A 16,293-nucleotide genomic window follows, 5' to 3' on the forward strand; every position below is an offset into this window, starting at 1 on the left:
GAAATTAAGGCCAACCTGGTTTACATAGTGAGTTCTAGGCCAGTTGGGGCTACAGAGAGACATGTCTCAAAAAACCCAAACAAGTCTTTTGGTTGTGGGATAGACTCTATGGAGAAAGTTCATTTTCCTAAGAGGTGGCACTAAATCTGAAGATAAGAACAGCCTAGCCTAGTAGACACTATAAGATTTGGATGTTAATTTGAATGTACCAGGAAGTTCCTGACTTTAAACAAGGAAAAACAGGATAATGCTATGTGAAGAAATGAACTGATGTCAAAGAAAAAGCAGTAATCTTAGAAATGGGAGCAGCTCAGAAGCAGAGTACATGTTTGAGGCACTCAGCTCAATCCCCAGCACCTAACTGGGGGTGGGCTAAAGTCTGTATGAGATATGAGGGCTGGATCAGAAAAAATGGTGAGAAGTATTCAGTTGGGATTGTTTTTGCAGGCCTTGCTGATGGACTGGGTGTGAAGTTTAGGAGTCAAGGATAACTTCGCAGATTTCGAGATTGAGCATTGAACAATCCAGTGGACGCTGAAGTCACTTATTGAGTATATACTGTGTGAACATGTTATGTGAAGCATTTTTCATGTTTAATACAGGAGGACTGGGGTTCAAACACAGGGACACTCACAACAAAAGTAATGCTGAGTATTATAACTTGGTTTGAGAACTACTGATATTGAGAGAAGACGTGGGAAGACGAAGTAAGAGCCAAACCAAAGTCTTGATCAAAAGAGTTGTTTGGGGGGGGGGGGTTCTGTGTTGGGGAATTGAACCCAAGGCCTAGCACCTAAGTAAATCCTCTACCACCAATCTACACTCCCAGGCCCAAAAGTTTGAATTTTATTCTAAGTCAAACACAAGACCACTGGTGGATGAATGGTAAGCAAGGAATTACCTGATCAGACTTATCAGTGCAAAAAGATAAATCTGACTTCTGTGTAGACTGTAGAGAGACCAGAGTGGACGTAGGGAAAATTGCATGAGGTCAGAGAGGAGACGAAGGTGGCTTGGGAAGATGGTGACAACGGCAGGTGGAGGAAAGCAGGCCGACTGCAAATACATTTGCAAGGGGTCTCTGCGGGAACTTGTTTAAATGCGGCACCATCTACGACATCGGTGACTATCCCACATGCTCCCTTGTTCCCTGAGTGTCTTCACATTGCAGGAACTCATTATCTAAAGTTGCTACTCGTGAGGCGGTGAGATCACCGGCGCCGAGTGAGGTGGGCACTAGGTGTGCGGCCCGTCCTGAAGCACGAGGGCAGCCGGGGAGGGCTGGGCCCTGCCACGAACGCGGCGTTGGGAGTTTTGCGGGCGGAGGTCCCGCATTGTCACCCGGACGCTACAGGGCCGCCCCTGCAGCCGAAGACTGAGGTTCCCCCAGACGCACTTCCTCCTCTGGGCACTCGGGCCGGAAGCGGTCCGTCTGCCTTAGCCGATCCCCTGTCAAGCCTCTGGGAGGTTCCAACCGAGGACCCAACAGATGCGCTTGCGCGAGGGGCGGGGGGGGGGGGGGGGGGGGGGCTGCACGCAGTCACGAGGCACCGGCCGCTTCCGGTGCGCCGCGAGGGCCGCCGGGACGGGTCTCCCTGGCGATAGGTGGTGTGCAGTCGCCACTTCTGCCGAGGCCATTAGTGCCCCGGGGCTGCGGAGTTCGTGTCCTTGCTGTCTTCTTCGGGCTCTCCGGGGCCTGAACCCCGGGGCCCTCGACTGGCTTCGGCGCGGACCTGCGGTCCTCCTCTCGCCCTTCACGACCCCGCAGCACGACTCCGAGGGGCAGCTAAGGCTGTGGCGACTCCGCGCCGTGTGCCGCCGGGCGGGGCCGCGGGGCCGGGGCTCCTCCAGCCCCCGGGATGCGTGCGCTAGCTCTCGCCTCCACTTCTTTTCTGCCGCTGTCACGACTGGAGCCGCCTCTCGCCCACCGCGGGGAGCGCGAGTGCACAGGCCAGCACCCTCGTGGAGCCCCGCGGCCGGGTTCCTCCGGGAATGTGAGCCGCGCTGCTCGCACGATCCCCAGGGTAAGTCACGCCCTCGAGGCGCTCTGCTCGGTCGACCTGCTGGGCAGCCTCCCTTCCGGGCGCTGCGGCTGGCTCTGCAGCTTCTGTTACCTCTTGCACAGTGAGCTTCCCCCTTCTAGTCTGTGCCTTTGGGACAGCCCAGAGAGGGAAAGAAACCAGCCCGGAGTCAAACGGTAGCTGAGCCATTAAACGCCGTCTCCTGAGGTTCCCAGGATCTCCTTTCAAGTGTTGCACATGAGAAAAAAGTAGCTTGCTTGAGGTCATAGAGATCTGTAGTAGTGCTCTCTAGAGGCCCTAGCCCCGCTGATACTTCTTTTTTGTTTTGTTTTGTTTTGAGACAGGGTCTCCTGCATCCCAGGGTAGTCTCGACTCACCATGTAGCTGAGGCTAGCCTTAAACCCCCTGTTCTCCTGCTTCCATTACCCAAGTGCTGGGACCACAGGCTTGCACGACTATGCCCAGCTGTTGTTTATGACTTTCATATTATTCTGCATCTTTCTGCTGCACTAAGGCCTAGGATCCGAAGACAAACTTGAACGTAGGTGTAAGGCATGGTACAAAACACAGAAACAGCAACCCAAGATAGTCCCCCTTCCTGCCTCCACCCCAAGGTGTAATGACAGGTTAATTTGATTGGTCCTCAGTGCTAAAACATGATGTACCGTTCTTTACAGGAGGTCCCCTGGAGTCGCTGCTTTCTGCACGAGGCTTTCAAGGGCCAGGATATCAGTCATATGTAGGGCAAAAATCCTGGTCTTCATTTGCTCCTGATTTGAACTGTGGTTTCGTTTACCAGTTTGCCTTCTGCTTATAGAGACAGATTGTCTGTTAGAAAGCAAGTTTTTGTTTTTCTTTGTAAGGTTTTTAGGGAAGCATAGCAGAAGAGGAATCATTTAGAGCTTACACAGAACTATAAAAGACTTTAGGAATATGTTATTAATCCAGAGTATATCTTTAAAGTTAAGAGTGAAATGAGCCAGGCATGGTGGCGCATGCCTTTAATCCCAGTACTTCGGAGGCAGAGGCAGGTGGATCTCTGTGAATTCAAGGCCACCTGGTGCTACATGGAGATCCTGTCTCAAAAAGACAGAAAAAATAACAGTGAAATATTGTGTGTTTAGATTTTGTAGGTGGTTTTTACCTTTTACATTTGTCCAGAGGGTTCTTTTGGGACTGGGGAGATGGCTCACCATTGAAACACTTGGGAGAGGATGGGAGTTTGGATCCCTACAACATACGTGGGTAGTTGCGGTCAGTCTGTAATTCTAACCCTAGAAAATGGAGTCAGGATACTCAGAGTTTAGCTTACTAGCTGTATTGTGGAGCAACCTTCTCTCAAGAATAGATGAAAGTGTGCTTTAGAGGGACTGGAGAGATGGCTCAGCAGTTAAGAACACTGGTTGTTCTTGCAAAAGATCCAGGTTCGTATCCCAGCAGCCACATGGCAGCCAACAACTGTCCATAACTCCAGTTCCAGGGGATCCAACAATCTCTTCTGTCTTCCGTGGGCATTGCACAACATGAGTGCACTTACCTACATCCAGGCAATACACACATACACATAAAATAAAAATAATAAGTAAAATAAAAGGAAAGTGTGATTTAGGATTGCCAACATCAACCTTGGGCTTTGAAATGGTGCATACACCATATGAACGGGCATGTGCCCCTCCCCATGCTTATGGAATGAAAAAAAGGGGGTTTTGCCTCTCAAAAGCTAGTCATGGCTTAGTTCATCTTCATCTCCTAGGAGAAGTAGCTGAGATTTAGACTAGTGTGAAATATACTTGTCTAGGGTCCTGTGGTGAGAGTTTAGAAGCCAGATCTCCTGGCTTGTTAGCTGCCTAGTCATTTGTCCAGTGAGGTCTGGCGATGTGTGTGAGCCTGTGCTGCACTTGCCAGTCCTGTTTGTGTTGACTGCTACAGTTTCCTTTCCTAGTTCTCACAGATTTTCAGGAGCAACTGCATTTCCAGTGGTTTTTTTGCATCTTTCTCCCTCCAAGGAGTCAGATGGTAAAACTCCAGTCTAGAACTTGGCCACAAATCAATGAGCTCTTCTTGAATTAGTCATTCAGTTTTTTTATGCCAGCCTTTTCCTAGATTAAAAAAAAAAAAAAAAGCTGGCTTTTTTTTTTGTTTGTTTTTTTGTTTTTGCTTGTTTGGTTTTTAGGCTAGCACCAGAGAGGGTTCACTTTGGTTTGTCAAGTTACTATTTTTTTTTATTTTAATTTTTTTACTTTGGGTTCATGAGGCAGAGTCTCACACAGTCTGGTCTGGCCTTGAACTCCTCACACTCCTGCCTGTGCTTACCACGTGCTGGGATTATAAGCATGCCCCAACACATCCAGCAAGGTTACTGTCTAGGTCTGTGCTGACACTACAGCCACAGAGTTACATACTAAGGAACTAAAAATTAGTCTCAGTTGTGAGCCCCATTTCATGTGCCTAATATGCAGCTAGTGGCTACTATATTGGAGAGCACTGATAAAGAGCATTCCCCTCGCTCTATGAGTAGTTCTGGTGTAGAAGATTGCATCAGGTTGGGTGGCAGTGTAGCACTGTAGAAAAAAGGACCAAGGGTTGGATTTTTAAATTAAAAACTGTTACTTTTCAATTCCATATCTGGGTCTCATAGCTTTGGGCAGGTTGTTAAGCATCTCAGCTACAGATAATCTTTAGCAATGAACTCTTTCATTTGTATAGCACTTGACTGTTCTCAGATAGTTGTGTATATAATATTCTTTGAGTCTCCCCACGGTGAAACTGTGGAAATGGGCTGGGGAGATAGCTTAGTTGGTAAAGTGCTTACCACAGACAAGCATGAGGACCTGAGTTGTATCTCCAAAGCTTACATTTTTTTAAATATAGGGAACTGAAGTGATGCCTTAGTGGTTAAGAGCACTGACACACATGGAGGCTAACAACCATCTCTAACTCCATTTCCAGGGATCCAGTGCCCTCTTACGACCTACATGCGAATTGCACAGCATGAGTGCACTTGCATACATGCAGGCAAAACACTAATACACATAAAATAAAATATTTTTAAGTGGGATCTACTGGCACACTTGTAATCCAAGTGCTGGACAGTTCCTGAGTCTCACTAGCTAGCCAGCCTAGCCTATTCAGCCTAGCTTCAGGCCAATGAGAGAGGCCTTGTTTCAGAAAGTAAGGTGAACAACACCTGAGCACAATACTGAGGTTGACCTCTGCTACCACATTGCATACACTGCACCCACACACATGTGCACACACAGTAACATTATCCTGTCCCCCATACAGACTTCTTTTTTTACCTTTTAAAAAAGTGTGTATTAGTGTTTTGCCTGTATGAATGTGTATGTATCGTGTGCATGCCTGGTGCCTTCTAAGCCAGAAGAGGTTGTTGGATCCCCTGGAACTAGAACTACAGACAGTTGTGAGCGACTGTCCTCTGCAAGAGCAACAAGTGATCTTAACTGCTGAGTCATTTATACAGCTCCTACCTCCTTTTAACATACAGGAAAGGAGTAACAGAACCTAAAGTAGTTAGAACACCTGCTCCCAAATCACATAAGCCAGCAGAGTAAAGAAATTCTGTGCATATGTATTCCTGATTGTATATTTGAATGAATCATTGAAACTGTTGTTTAAAGTGATAAAATGATAAGAGTAGGGCCAGAACATCTTGCTCCTGGCCAGTCATATATATAAATAATGCGTATGCGTGTATTGCCTGCATGTAAGTAAGTGCACCCATGTCGTGCAGTGCCTGCGGAGGACAGAAGAGGCTGTTGGATCCCGTGGAATTGGAGTTATGGATGGTTGTTAGCTGCCATATGGGTGCTGGGATCTGAACCTGGGTCTTCTTCAAGAACAACCAGTGTTCTTAACCGCTGAGCCATCTCTCCAGCCCCCAGGCAGTCTTTTAAGAAAAAAGAAAAGAAAAAGTTCCCAAATGAACTTCTAGTAATGTGGAACTAATAAATTCTTGAGTTGAAGGATTACTGTATTCTATGAAGGAATGTAAATGAAAAAGCTGTCTAAGCCCAGATCCAAATTTGCCTGAACAAAGGACTCACCTGAGGCATTTAAGTGACTAGATTCCCATACCTTCTAGATGTGGTGATTCAGGAAGACTGAAATGGAGCCTGGAATCTATAAGAATCAAGTACTCACGTAGGATCTGTTGAGTTTGGGAAATGACTAAGCATTTAGGCACTGACAGAATTAAGATTGTTTGATCTGGAGGCTGCTGCTCCTTTTACATTGAATACATAAAACTTCCTGTTGACTTACTTCTTCCCCAGCCATGGATGCATCTTATGATGGTACTGAGGTAACTGTCCTGATGGAGGAAATTGAGGAAGCTTACTGTTATACTTCCTCTGGGCCACCTAAGAAGAAGAAAAAGTACAAAATACATGGAGAAAAGGCCAAGAAACCCAGGTCAGTGTGTATATTTTGTTTGCTGTTAATATTTATAAGCTGATTTGCATAGAGAGCTGTGTTGAGGAAGACTTTTAAGATTCATTGAGAGTCAGAGTCTGAATGGTCATTGAGGTGGGGGCAGGGAGAGGGGGCAGGGATTTGGCATTCTTGCCAGAATTTGCTCATATTTCCATGCTGTTAAAGGGATTTGCATCATCCAGATGCTAGAATCTGTGTGCAAAAGAGCTACATTATTTTTGTTATGCCATTTAAAAATATTTAAAACAGGCATTAATAGATGGTGCGTGGGGGTACATATCTTTAATCCCAGTACTCAGGAGCCACAGGCAGGTGGATCTCTGTGAGCTCCAGGCCACCCCAGTTTACATAGGGAGTTCCAAGCCAGCTGTGGCTACAGGGAGACCCTGTCTCCAAAAAAAACACAAATAAAAGCCAAAACAAAGCAGGCATTAATAACACTACAGAATTATAATACTGTGATTTCTACAGAGACTATTCAGAGTATGCTTTAATTTCTCCCCTTAACTTTGAATGCTGAAGACTTGTTGCTGAGGTTACCAGCATTAGACCACTTTGATAAATCTGCTTGCTTCTTTCAGCCTTGATGAAATACCAGAAGAACTACTGTTTCCAAAATTCTTATTCTTTCCCCCTCCCTCTCATTCTTTGCGCTTCTAAGTTTCTGAGTGGAAACAGCCATGCTGTCTTTACCATTCATTGTGCTCACTTCCAGGACATCTCATCTCCAGGGTGTTACAAATGGTCTTTGCTTGGCTTCGTTTCCTGTTTAGAGACATGTTTTGAATTGAGAAGCTGGGATCTATTTTCTTTTGCTTTGTTTTTATCAACTCTTGACTGTCCGGCCTGTAACATTGCAGCATGTGCTGGCAGAAACAGCAGTTTTTGCTTCTTCAGGTCTGCATACCTCCTGTACTACTATGACATCTACTTGAAAGTGCAGCAGGAGCTCCCCCACCTCCCACAGTCTGAGATTAACAAGAAGATCAGTGAGAGTTGGAGGCTTCTCAGTGTGGCGGAGAAGAGTTACTACCTGGAGAAAGCTAAATTAGAGAAAGAAGGTTTGGATCCTGTAAGTAATTTTTTTCATTGGTTTAATGGGGAAGACCCTAGGGAGATCAGTCCCCTTTTTCTCATGTCTCCTTTTAAGTTTGTGGGGAAACTTTTTAAAAATCATTTTTTTTAAATTTTATTTGTTTATTTTATCCGTACAGTGTTTTATCTGCATGTATGTAAGTGCACCTGAGCATGCAATACCTGCAGAGACCAGAAGAGGGTGTCAGGTCCCCTGGAACTGGAGTTTGGGTAGCTGTTAGCCATTATGTGGGTGCTGGGAACCTAACTTGAGTCATTTGTAAAAGCAGCAGGTGCTCTCAACTGCTGAGCTCTCTCCAGCCCCCATTTTATCTTTCTTGAGTCTTGTATCATGTCTGCTCCCATTTGCATCATGCCCTGGACACTCTTGTCCTCTGTGGTTGCAACAGTGCACAGAGCTGACACTTTGGGAATTTCTCTGTAGTGAGCCTTAGTTTCTTTTTCTGAATTATACCGTAACCCTTATCCTCACAGTAACATTTTCTTTAGTATAGAGGCATTTTTTTCTATACCAATGAATGTAGTCTATTTTTTTTTTTAATTTGTATCATATTTAGCAATTAGGAATTAGGCTTGTGTGGGAAGAGGTAAGATAATGCTACTTTGTGTAATACCATGATTTTTTTGTTACTGCTGGTAGTTATGAACAGTGCCAGAACAGAAATCAAGGTTAAAACCAGAGGTGGGGGCTGGAGAGATGGCTCAGTGGTTAAGAGCACTGGTTGTTCTAGCAGAAGACCCCGGTTCAAATCCCAGCACCCACATGGCAGCTAACAACTGTCCATAACTCCCATCTCAGGGGATCCAGTGGCCTCTTCTGACCTCCATGGGCATTGCATGACACGGGTGCACTTACCTACATGCAGGCAATACACACATATGTATAAAATAAAAATAATAAAATTTTTTTAAAAAAGGTTTTAAAAAACAGGTAAGTAGTGGTGACTGAGGCTTTGAGTGTTTGAATTAAAGCACTGGCGAGGATCTGGGCTGGAGATATGATGACTCAGCGATTATAGAGCACTGGCTGCTCTTGCAGAGGCCCCAGGTTCAATTCCCAGCACCCATATGGTCCTTAACTCCAGTTCCAGGGGATCCAATGCCCTCTTCTGGCCTCCATGGGCAATGTATGTAAGTGCTCAAGGGTGCACTTAGATACATTCAGGCAAGACACTCATACACATAAAAGATTTTTTTAAATAAAAAAAGCTCAGCATGGTGGTGCATGTCTTTAGTCCCAGCACCCAGGAGGCAGAGGCAGGCAGATCTCTGTGAGTTCAAGGCCAGCCTGGTCTATATAGTGAGTTCCAGGCCAGCTGGGGCTATAGGGAGACCCTGTCTCAAAAAGACCCCCCCCCAAAAAAAAATTTTTTTTTAAAAACTGGCAAGGATGGATTTAGGTTTATGTCTGTCAACCAACCGTTTGTTGTCTCCAGTTCACAGTGACAGCATACACTGATGGCCATTTAAACTGCTAGTTTTTTGTTTTTATTGTGCTGGTGCTAGAACCCAGGACCTCACTAAGCAAGCACCCTGCCAGTGACCTGTACTTCTACCTGGGTTTTCTTAACCTGAAATTCTTGCAGAAAAAATCTGTTGCTACTGGAAGCTAAACTTTAAACCTGAACTTTTTTTTCAAATTTAGACAGTTTCTAACACCTTTTTTGGTAATACAGAGAGCAAAGAATCCTTAGGAAGAGACAGGCAGATCTCTGTGAGTTGTGAACTGAGCCAGTTCTCAGTTCACAACTATGCTGTGGCTGAACAGGCTGTATTTTTATTTAATGGAGTCTGTCTGCCAGTACGAGTTAAATTATTTTATCCATACTGCTTGACATTCCTCTTCCTTCAGTGCTTTGTGTCACCTACAGTCTAGAAGATACTATTTAATATTCCTGCCCCTAGATGATTTATTTATAGCAGTGAGTCTGAGAAATAACCCCTGCAATGGGAGGGAGAAGGTAGAATCTAAGTTTTCTTACCTTTTCCCTTTGGCATCCATATTCTAAAATAAGCAGTCTTAGAGGTTGGAAGTATGCCTCAGTGGCAGAGCATGTTCTTAGCATACCTGCTTTGGGTTCAAGAACCCCCAGCACTCACTTCTTCTAATCTTACCTAGTTCTGGAATGATTTGATTTTTAAAACCAGATAGATCTTTATTAAGACTTTAAAATGTTTAAAATCACTTCCAATGACTTTTTTCCTTATTCAGATGCTCATATTTACCCATTTTCACCACTACCAAGATCACTCTGATACTAACTAGCTACATGACCTTGGAAGAATCATTTAAATTTAGAATCTTGGTTTATCTCCAAACTGGAACTTATAGCGAGTCATAATGTTTAAAATAAATAATGTAAATCTATTTTACATGGGCTGAGTTCTTGGCCCATTCTCATCTGGTCCATGAATATTCTTGTTCAGTAAATCAAAAATCCAATAGCCATATAATAAGGAAAGGTGGCATTTGAGCATCTGGAATGTTCTCAGACTGCTTCATATACTGAGTTTATCTTCTTCCAGATGCCTGATGTGTGGATGAGACCCTATGGATGGATCTTGAGAGAATGTTAGAGCCCTGTGGCAAATTGTCTTCTTGGAGGCTCTTCAGGTCTCCTGCCAAATGCAGGGCCTATGGTTCCTTTGCCTTCAAGTCTGTGAAATTCATGCCATCCAGTCCTAGTTTCTGTTTAAGTCCAGATCATCCTATGTATTTGCCACCATTTAATCTGGTTCCCCTAATGTGTTTTCATCAGAGGGTGATTTGGAAATGCCATTTTCCTATTTCCTCTCCCATATAGGTTCCATAAAGGACTCAGCTCTGCCTACTTTTATATTTCATCTGAATGCTTTTAACTCTTAACCTCTGAGTGCTTCTGCCTTTGAGCCTTAAGTAGTGTCATTGACCTCTCTTGCCTTTGCTTTCTCTAAAGATTCTTTTGTAGTTGATTTTTAGTGTTCCTTTAAAAAGGCTTTTGAAATTATGTTGGTACATTTAATTTTAGTTCTTACTTAATCATTCACTTTGAACTTCTGTTCTCCTCCTGGATGACTTTTAGTTTAAGCTGAAAAAAAATTCTAAATTCCCCTTTTTTGGTACCAAATTGTTATGCAGGGCTGTTTCTAGTACCTGGTCTTTTTGATCTTTTGAAGATCGGGTCTGGAGTCCACGTTTTTACTTCTTATTAATTTTGGGTTTCAGAAGTTTTGCCTGATGAGTTTTGGCTTTGATTTCTTCTTTCATGTATTAAATGATAATGTTTATAGTGTTTTTTTTTAAACCTTTAATTTTTATGTGTATGAGTGTTTTGCCTGCATGTATGTAAATGTACTACTTGCATGCAGTGCCTGCAGAGGCCAGAAGAGGGTGTTGGACCCACTGGAACTGGAATTACAGAAGGTTGTTAGTTACCATACGGTTCTGGGAGCCAAACTTGATTCTCTGGTTAAGTGCTCTTAACCTCTGAGCCGTCTTTTCAGTCCTAAGAGTCTTTATTTTTAAGATAAAATTAAATCATGGGTTTCAAAGCATTTTTAAACTTTTAAGATACTAGGTCTTTTTACTGATTAATATATACAAGACCTTATCAGATAGTTCTTTGCCACATATATTTTCTTCTTAGCTTTTTGACCTGCTAATTTTCTTTGTAAGTCTGGGAGAAATTAGTGAGGTCAGACTCCTGAGGGCCCTCCTTCAATTCTAACTGGATCTGTAGAGTTGCATTTTATCCTTTCTTTTATTTATTTATTTTTTTTGAGTTTTTATTAAAATTCTCTCTGATAATTTAAATTGTTTGCAACTTTGGAATCCTAAAGCATCAAAGCTTTAAAAGGAACTCATAAGTTGCCAGATTCCTTGTTTTATACATGTGCTCACTGAGTCTTCAAGAGGGAAAAGAATTTGCTTAAGACTATTCAGACCTGAAGTTCTAACTCGCAGTTTTTAGATGAATGCCCTATCCAGAATTCAATCCCCAGCCCTTCAGAAAGACAAAACAACAGAGTTTAATTCATGTTATGGTGTCTCATGAGATTGAGCAAATAGTGATTGATTCAAATGAAGATGACATTGACAAGAGGCAGAGCCTATCTAAGTTAGGTCAAGTTAGCAGTGTCTTTCTGGTTCCTTTGGTAGGGGATAAAAACCTGATAAATATGACTACTTATGGTCTTCGTCCATTTATCTCTCCTCGTCGCCCTCTTCCTGGCTTTCTCATCCTCAGAACTCTAAACTTTCTGCACTGACTGCTGTGGTTCCGGACATCCCAGGTTTCCGAAAGATCCTCCCCCGCTCAGATTACATCATCATTCCCAAGAACACCCTGCAGGAGGACCGGAACTGCTCTCAGCTAGAGCTATGTGTGACTCAGAACCAGATGTCCCCCAAAGGACCTACTCTTGTATCGAACACTGTCCCAGATACGGTAGCCAGCCATGCAGGCATGGCAGAGCAGTGCCTGGCTGTGGAGGCGCTGGCTGAGGAGGTAGGAGCCCTTTCTCAGCCGGGTGCCGTACAGGAGATTGCCACCTCAGAGATCCTTAGCCAAGATGTGCTCCTGGAGGAAGCATCCTTGGAGGTAGGGGAGAGCCACCAACCTTACCAGACAAGCCTGGTAATTGAAGAGACCTTAGTAAATGGCTCACCAGACCTCCCTACTGGAAGCCTGGCTGTACCCCACTCTCAGGTTGGGGAGAGCGTGTCAGTGGTAACAGTCATGAGGGTAAGTAGCTTTGTACTAATGTTTTTTGCTTTGGTGGTCTGTTCTAAAAATGCAGCCAGCACCATGCTTTGTGCTTTTGGAGCAGTGGTCATTAAGGGTATGAGTGTAGTTCTGTTGAGTGTTTTAGACCCTGGACTTGCCCTAGAATTCTCTTCACTTTCTTAGGCATCTTACTAGCTCTTTTGATGTAGCTCAGAGAGATTATGTGTCTTTCCTCACATAAGGTAGTAAATGAGGTACATTAGCAAGAGAATTGGAAATGGTACTTAAGTTATCTGTGAGTCAAAGCCAGGAACTTCATGGTATATTGTGCTAGTTAGGATTTTGTGTTCCTGAAGTCTTTTTCAAGAAACATAATGGCACTTTGAACTGTATATGAAAATTATTGAAAGGAATTCTTGGCTATAGATGGGAATAGGAAGAAAAGTTCTTCAAGGCCTAGTAGCTAAGAAAGAAAAGACAAATCTGGGGCCAGCAAGGTGACTCAGCAGGTAAAAGTGATTGCAGTCAAGCCTGATGATCTAAGTTCAATGCCTAGGACCTATGTGATAGGAGACAGCCAACAACGTCCACAAATTGTCCTGTGATCTCTACATACTGTGGCCTGGGTATCCACACCCTCATACCCCTACACACAAGTAAATAAAATGTATAAAAATTTTAAGTTAAAAAAGGTAAAGGGAAATAATCTCCAGTGGCCCTAGTCTTCTCAGTTGAGGCAAAACCAAAGGTGAACTGCAGCAATCCCATAGTCTGTAGTTTTTCTTGTTTTACCCTGGATAGGATAACATCCTAGAGAAATGGAGTCCTCCTACTCAGGATAAGAAGGCCAGTGTGCTGTCACATACTCTGTGACCTGGATAAAAGAAAGCAGGTATCCCAAAGAAACACATCCTGGATCTTCTCTCGCTCTTTTTTTTTTTTTTTTTTTTTTTTGGTCTTTTTGAGACAGGATTTCCCTGTAGCCCCAGCTGGTCTGGAACTTACTACGTAGACCAGGCTGTCCTTAAACTCACAGAGATCTGCCTACCTCTGCCTCCTGAGTGCTAGGACTGAAGGTGTGTGTCACCACGCCCAGCAATCATCCTATATATTGTGGCCTCAGTGCTGTTTATGATAGTGAAGCATGTCACTGGCTTGGTTGAGGCAGCTTAATAAGGTGCCTTAATAATGTTTGATAGGATCAGAAGAATGGGATTCTCTTATTGGGTATTTATGTGATCTTGGAGTCCCTGGGCTCTTAGAACTTTAGGTTTCTCACGTGTAAATAAAGATAGCACATTTTTCTGTGGTAGTAGCTTTGTCCTTCATTGTTCCTAATTTATCTTTATTTTTTTTCTTTTTAGATAACCACAGATTTATCTTTTTATTTTGCTAAGCATGTTGGATAAGCACATTGTCCATATGTTTTGTACTGGATCCAGTCCTCCAGTGTTGGGGGTGGACCTCAGTGCTATGCATGCTATTTTAATGAAAGTTATCTGTCCACTGTCCACAGGACTCCAGTGAGAATAGCTCTTCTACACCAGCCACTCAGTTCATCATGCTGCCTCTGCCTGCTTACTCAGTTGTGGAAAACCCCTCCTCCATCAAACTGGTCAGTACAAAGAGAGTTGATGGTAGTTAGGGCTTCATAAGCACTCTCTTCTAAAAGTGGTTTTCTGAAAGTCTTAGAGTCTTAAGCAAAGGAACTATCAGTGGTCTCAAGGATTGGTCCAGGTGTTTATAAATGGGAGTTCTATAGATTCAATTCCACAGTATCTCTGAACTTCACGAATATGTACTGACTTGTAAGATATCCTGGGTTAGGTTCCATGGCTTTATCAAGTTCTCAGCATGTATGATTTCAAAAAACTAAGGAACCACTGAACTAGTTAGATACTATTATTGTGTAGATGAGAAAAAAAGCCTGGAAAAACAAAAGACGGACAGGGCATCTAGACTAAATACAACCAGGGTTCTGTTTTCTTGACTCAGTTGCTGATTTTTCCGTCACACACTGCAGCTTCTGGCTGAGAGTTATTTCTAAATACTTCATGGTTTTAAATTCTATTATAAATGGTATTTTGAATGTGTGTCTGCTTGTTTCCTGCTAGCATGCCATAATACAATTTTAAAAAATTCTGAATTTTATTTTATGTGCAATGATTATTTTGTCTACATGTGCGGAAGTACACCACATGCATGCAGTGCCCACAGAGGGAAGAGGGCCTCCCTGGAACTAGAGTTACTGATCGTTAGCTGCCATGTGGGTGCTGGGAACCGAACCTGGGTCCTACACAAAAGCAACCAGTGCTCTTAACACTGTTGAGCCAACTTACTAGCCTCTGACAGTTGATTATTTTAATACAAAACTTGTACTTTACAACTTTACTAAACTCACTAGTTCTAGTATTTTGCTTTAGATTCAATAGGATTTTCTACATATCAGTCATGTTGCCTGTGAATGAAGTTTCAGTTTCAGTTTAGGTTTATTTTTGTTTTCTTTGCGATGCTGAGGATCAAACCCAAGGCCCAACAACACAAAATAGGCAAGTGCTCTGCCACTGAAGCTACATTTCTAGCCCCTTATTTCTTATTTTCCTTATTGCGTTATCTAGGTCCTCTAGTACAATGCTGAATAGAAGGACTAAGGACAGCCCTCTTTGGCTTGTTCTGCACTTTTGAGGGAAAGGAATCAGTCTTTTACCATTAAATATGATGTTAGCTGTAGGTGTTTTTATAGTTACCCTTTATCAAGTTTAGGAAATTTCCTTCTATTTTTGATTTGTTGAGAGTTTTTATCAGGAACATATGTTGCTTTTTTTTTTCCCCCAATGCTTTTCTGTGTTTATTGAAATGGTGTTAGGGATTTTCTTTTCTAGTTGGTTAATGTGGTAGCTTTCATTGTTTATCAGATGGTAAAGCAAACCTGGCCATTCCTGGGATGAACCCACTTAATCAGTGATCTTACATATTCTTTGATGTGCTAAAACTTTGTTCAGAATTTTTGTGTCTTAAGTTCATGAGGAATGTTTGTCTCTTAGTTTTCTTGTGTGACTTGTCTATTTTTCTTATTAAGGTGATATTTGCCTCATAGAGTGAGTTCAGCAGTGTAATATTTTCTGGAAGAGTTGATGTTATATTCACATTATTTCTTCCTTGTTTGATAGAATTGCCAATGAAGTCATCTAGACCTGGAGCCTTCTTTATAAACTGTTTTTAATTACAAGTCTTAATTTTGAATATACATACAGGACTTGATTACTTGTCTGTGTGTTTGTTTTTTTGTTTGTTGTTATGGAGTGTTTTGAAACAGGGTCTCATTTTTAGTTCAGGCTGGACTTGAATTCACATAGCAATCCTCTTCCAAGTACTGGGATTATAGGTATGGGCCACCATGTCCAGCTCTCGATTACTTATTTTTGGGGTAAATTTTTGGTATTTTGTCTTTTTGGAAATTTCTCATTTAAGTTGTTGATTTTATTCATTTATTAATAAATCATTCAGACAAAGTTTCACTCTGTAGCCCAGTCTATTCTGGAATTTATGTGACCCAGACTGGCCTTGAACTCTTATCCTGCCTTAGCAGTACTGGGATTACAGGTGTGAGCCACCATGTCCAGCTTTACTTGTCAGTTTTATTGACCTGGAGATGTTCTTAACATTGCCTTACTGCCCCTTTAAATTTGTGGTGCCAGGTATGGTGGTTCACACCTTTAATTAATCCCAGCACTCTGGAAAAAGAGGCAGGTGGATCTCTGTGAGATCTAGGCCAGCCTGGTCTACATAGTGAGTTGCAGGCCAGCTTAGGTTATTAGGAGACCCTGTCTCAACAAACAAACAAAAAAATCTCACTTGCTGCACTTGCAGAAGACTCACGTTTGTTTACTAGAACCACCTGAAACACAACCACCTGTAACTCTAGCTCCAGGGGAAATCTGACCTCTCTGGGCACCTATACTCAGATGCACACACCCACACACAGACAACAGACACATAATTTGAAATAATAAAAATAA

General features: G+C 42.9%; 1 protein-coding gene across 3 annotated transcripts in view; it reads left to right on the plus strand.

The window, feature by feature from the left end:
* Nucleotides 1-1,557: 1,557 nt before the first annotated feature.
* Nucleotides 1,558-16,293, plus strand: part of Hmgxb3 (HMG-box containing 3) — a 64,243-nt gene continuing 49,507 nt past the window's right edge. The window contains exons 1-5 of one of the 3 annotated variants that reach the window (XM_008849377.3): nt 1,558-2,024; nt 6,314-6,452; nt 7,371-7,545; nt 11,795-12,292; nt 13,791-13,889. In XM_008849377.3, coding sequence (XP_008847599.1) covers nt 6,316-6,452; nt 7,371-7,545; nt 11,795-12,292; nt 13,791-13,889 — 909 coding nt within the window. In that variant the 5' untranslated portion in view covers nt 1,558-2,024; nt 6,314-6,315. The remainder of the gene's footprint in view (nt 2,025-6,313; nt 6,453-7,370; nt 7,546-11,794; nt 12,293-13,790; nt 13,890-16,293) is intronic. The other 2 variants (XM_008849379.3, XM_008849380.3) reach the window with 2 other exon arrangements.

Source organism: Nannospalax galili, unplaced genomic scaffold (assembly GCF_000622305.1).
Source record: "Nannospalax galili isolate Female #2095 unplaced genomic scaffold, S.galili_v1.0 scaffold704, whole genome shotgun sequence".
NCBI lineage: Eukaryota > Metazoa > Chordata > Mammalia > Rodentia > Spalacidae > Nannospalax > Nannospalax galili.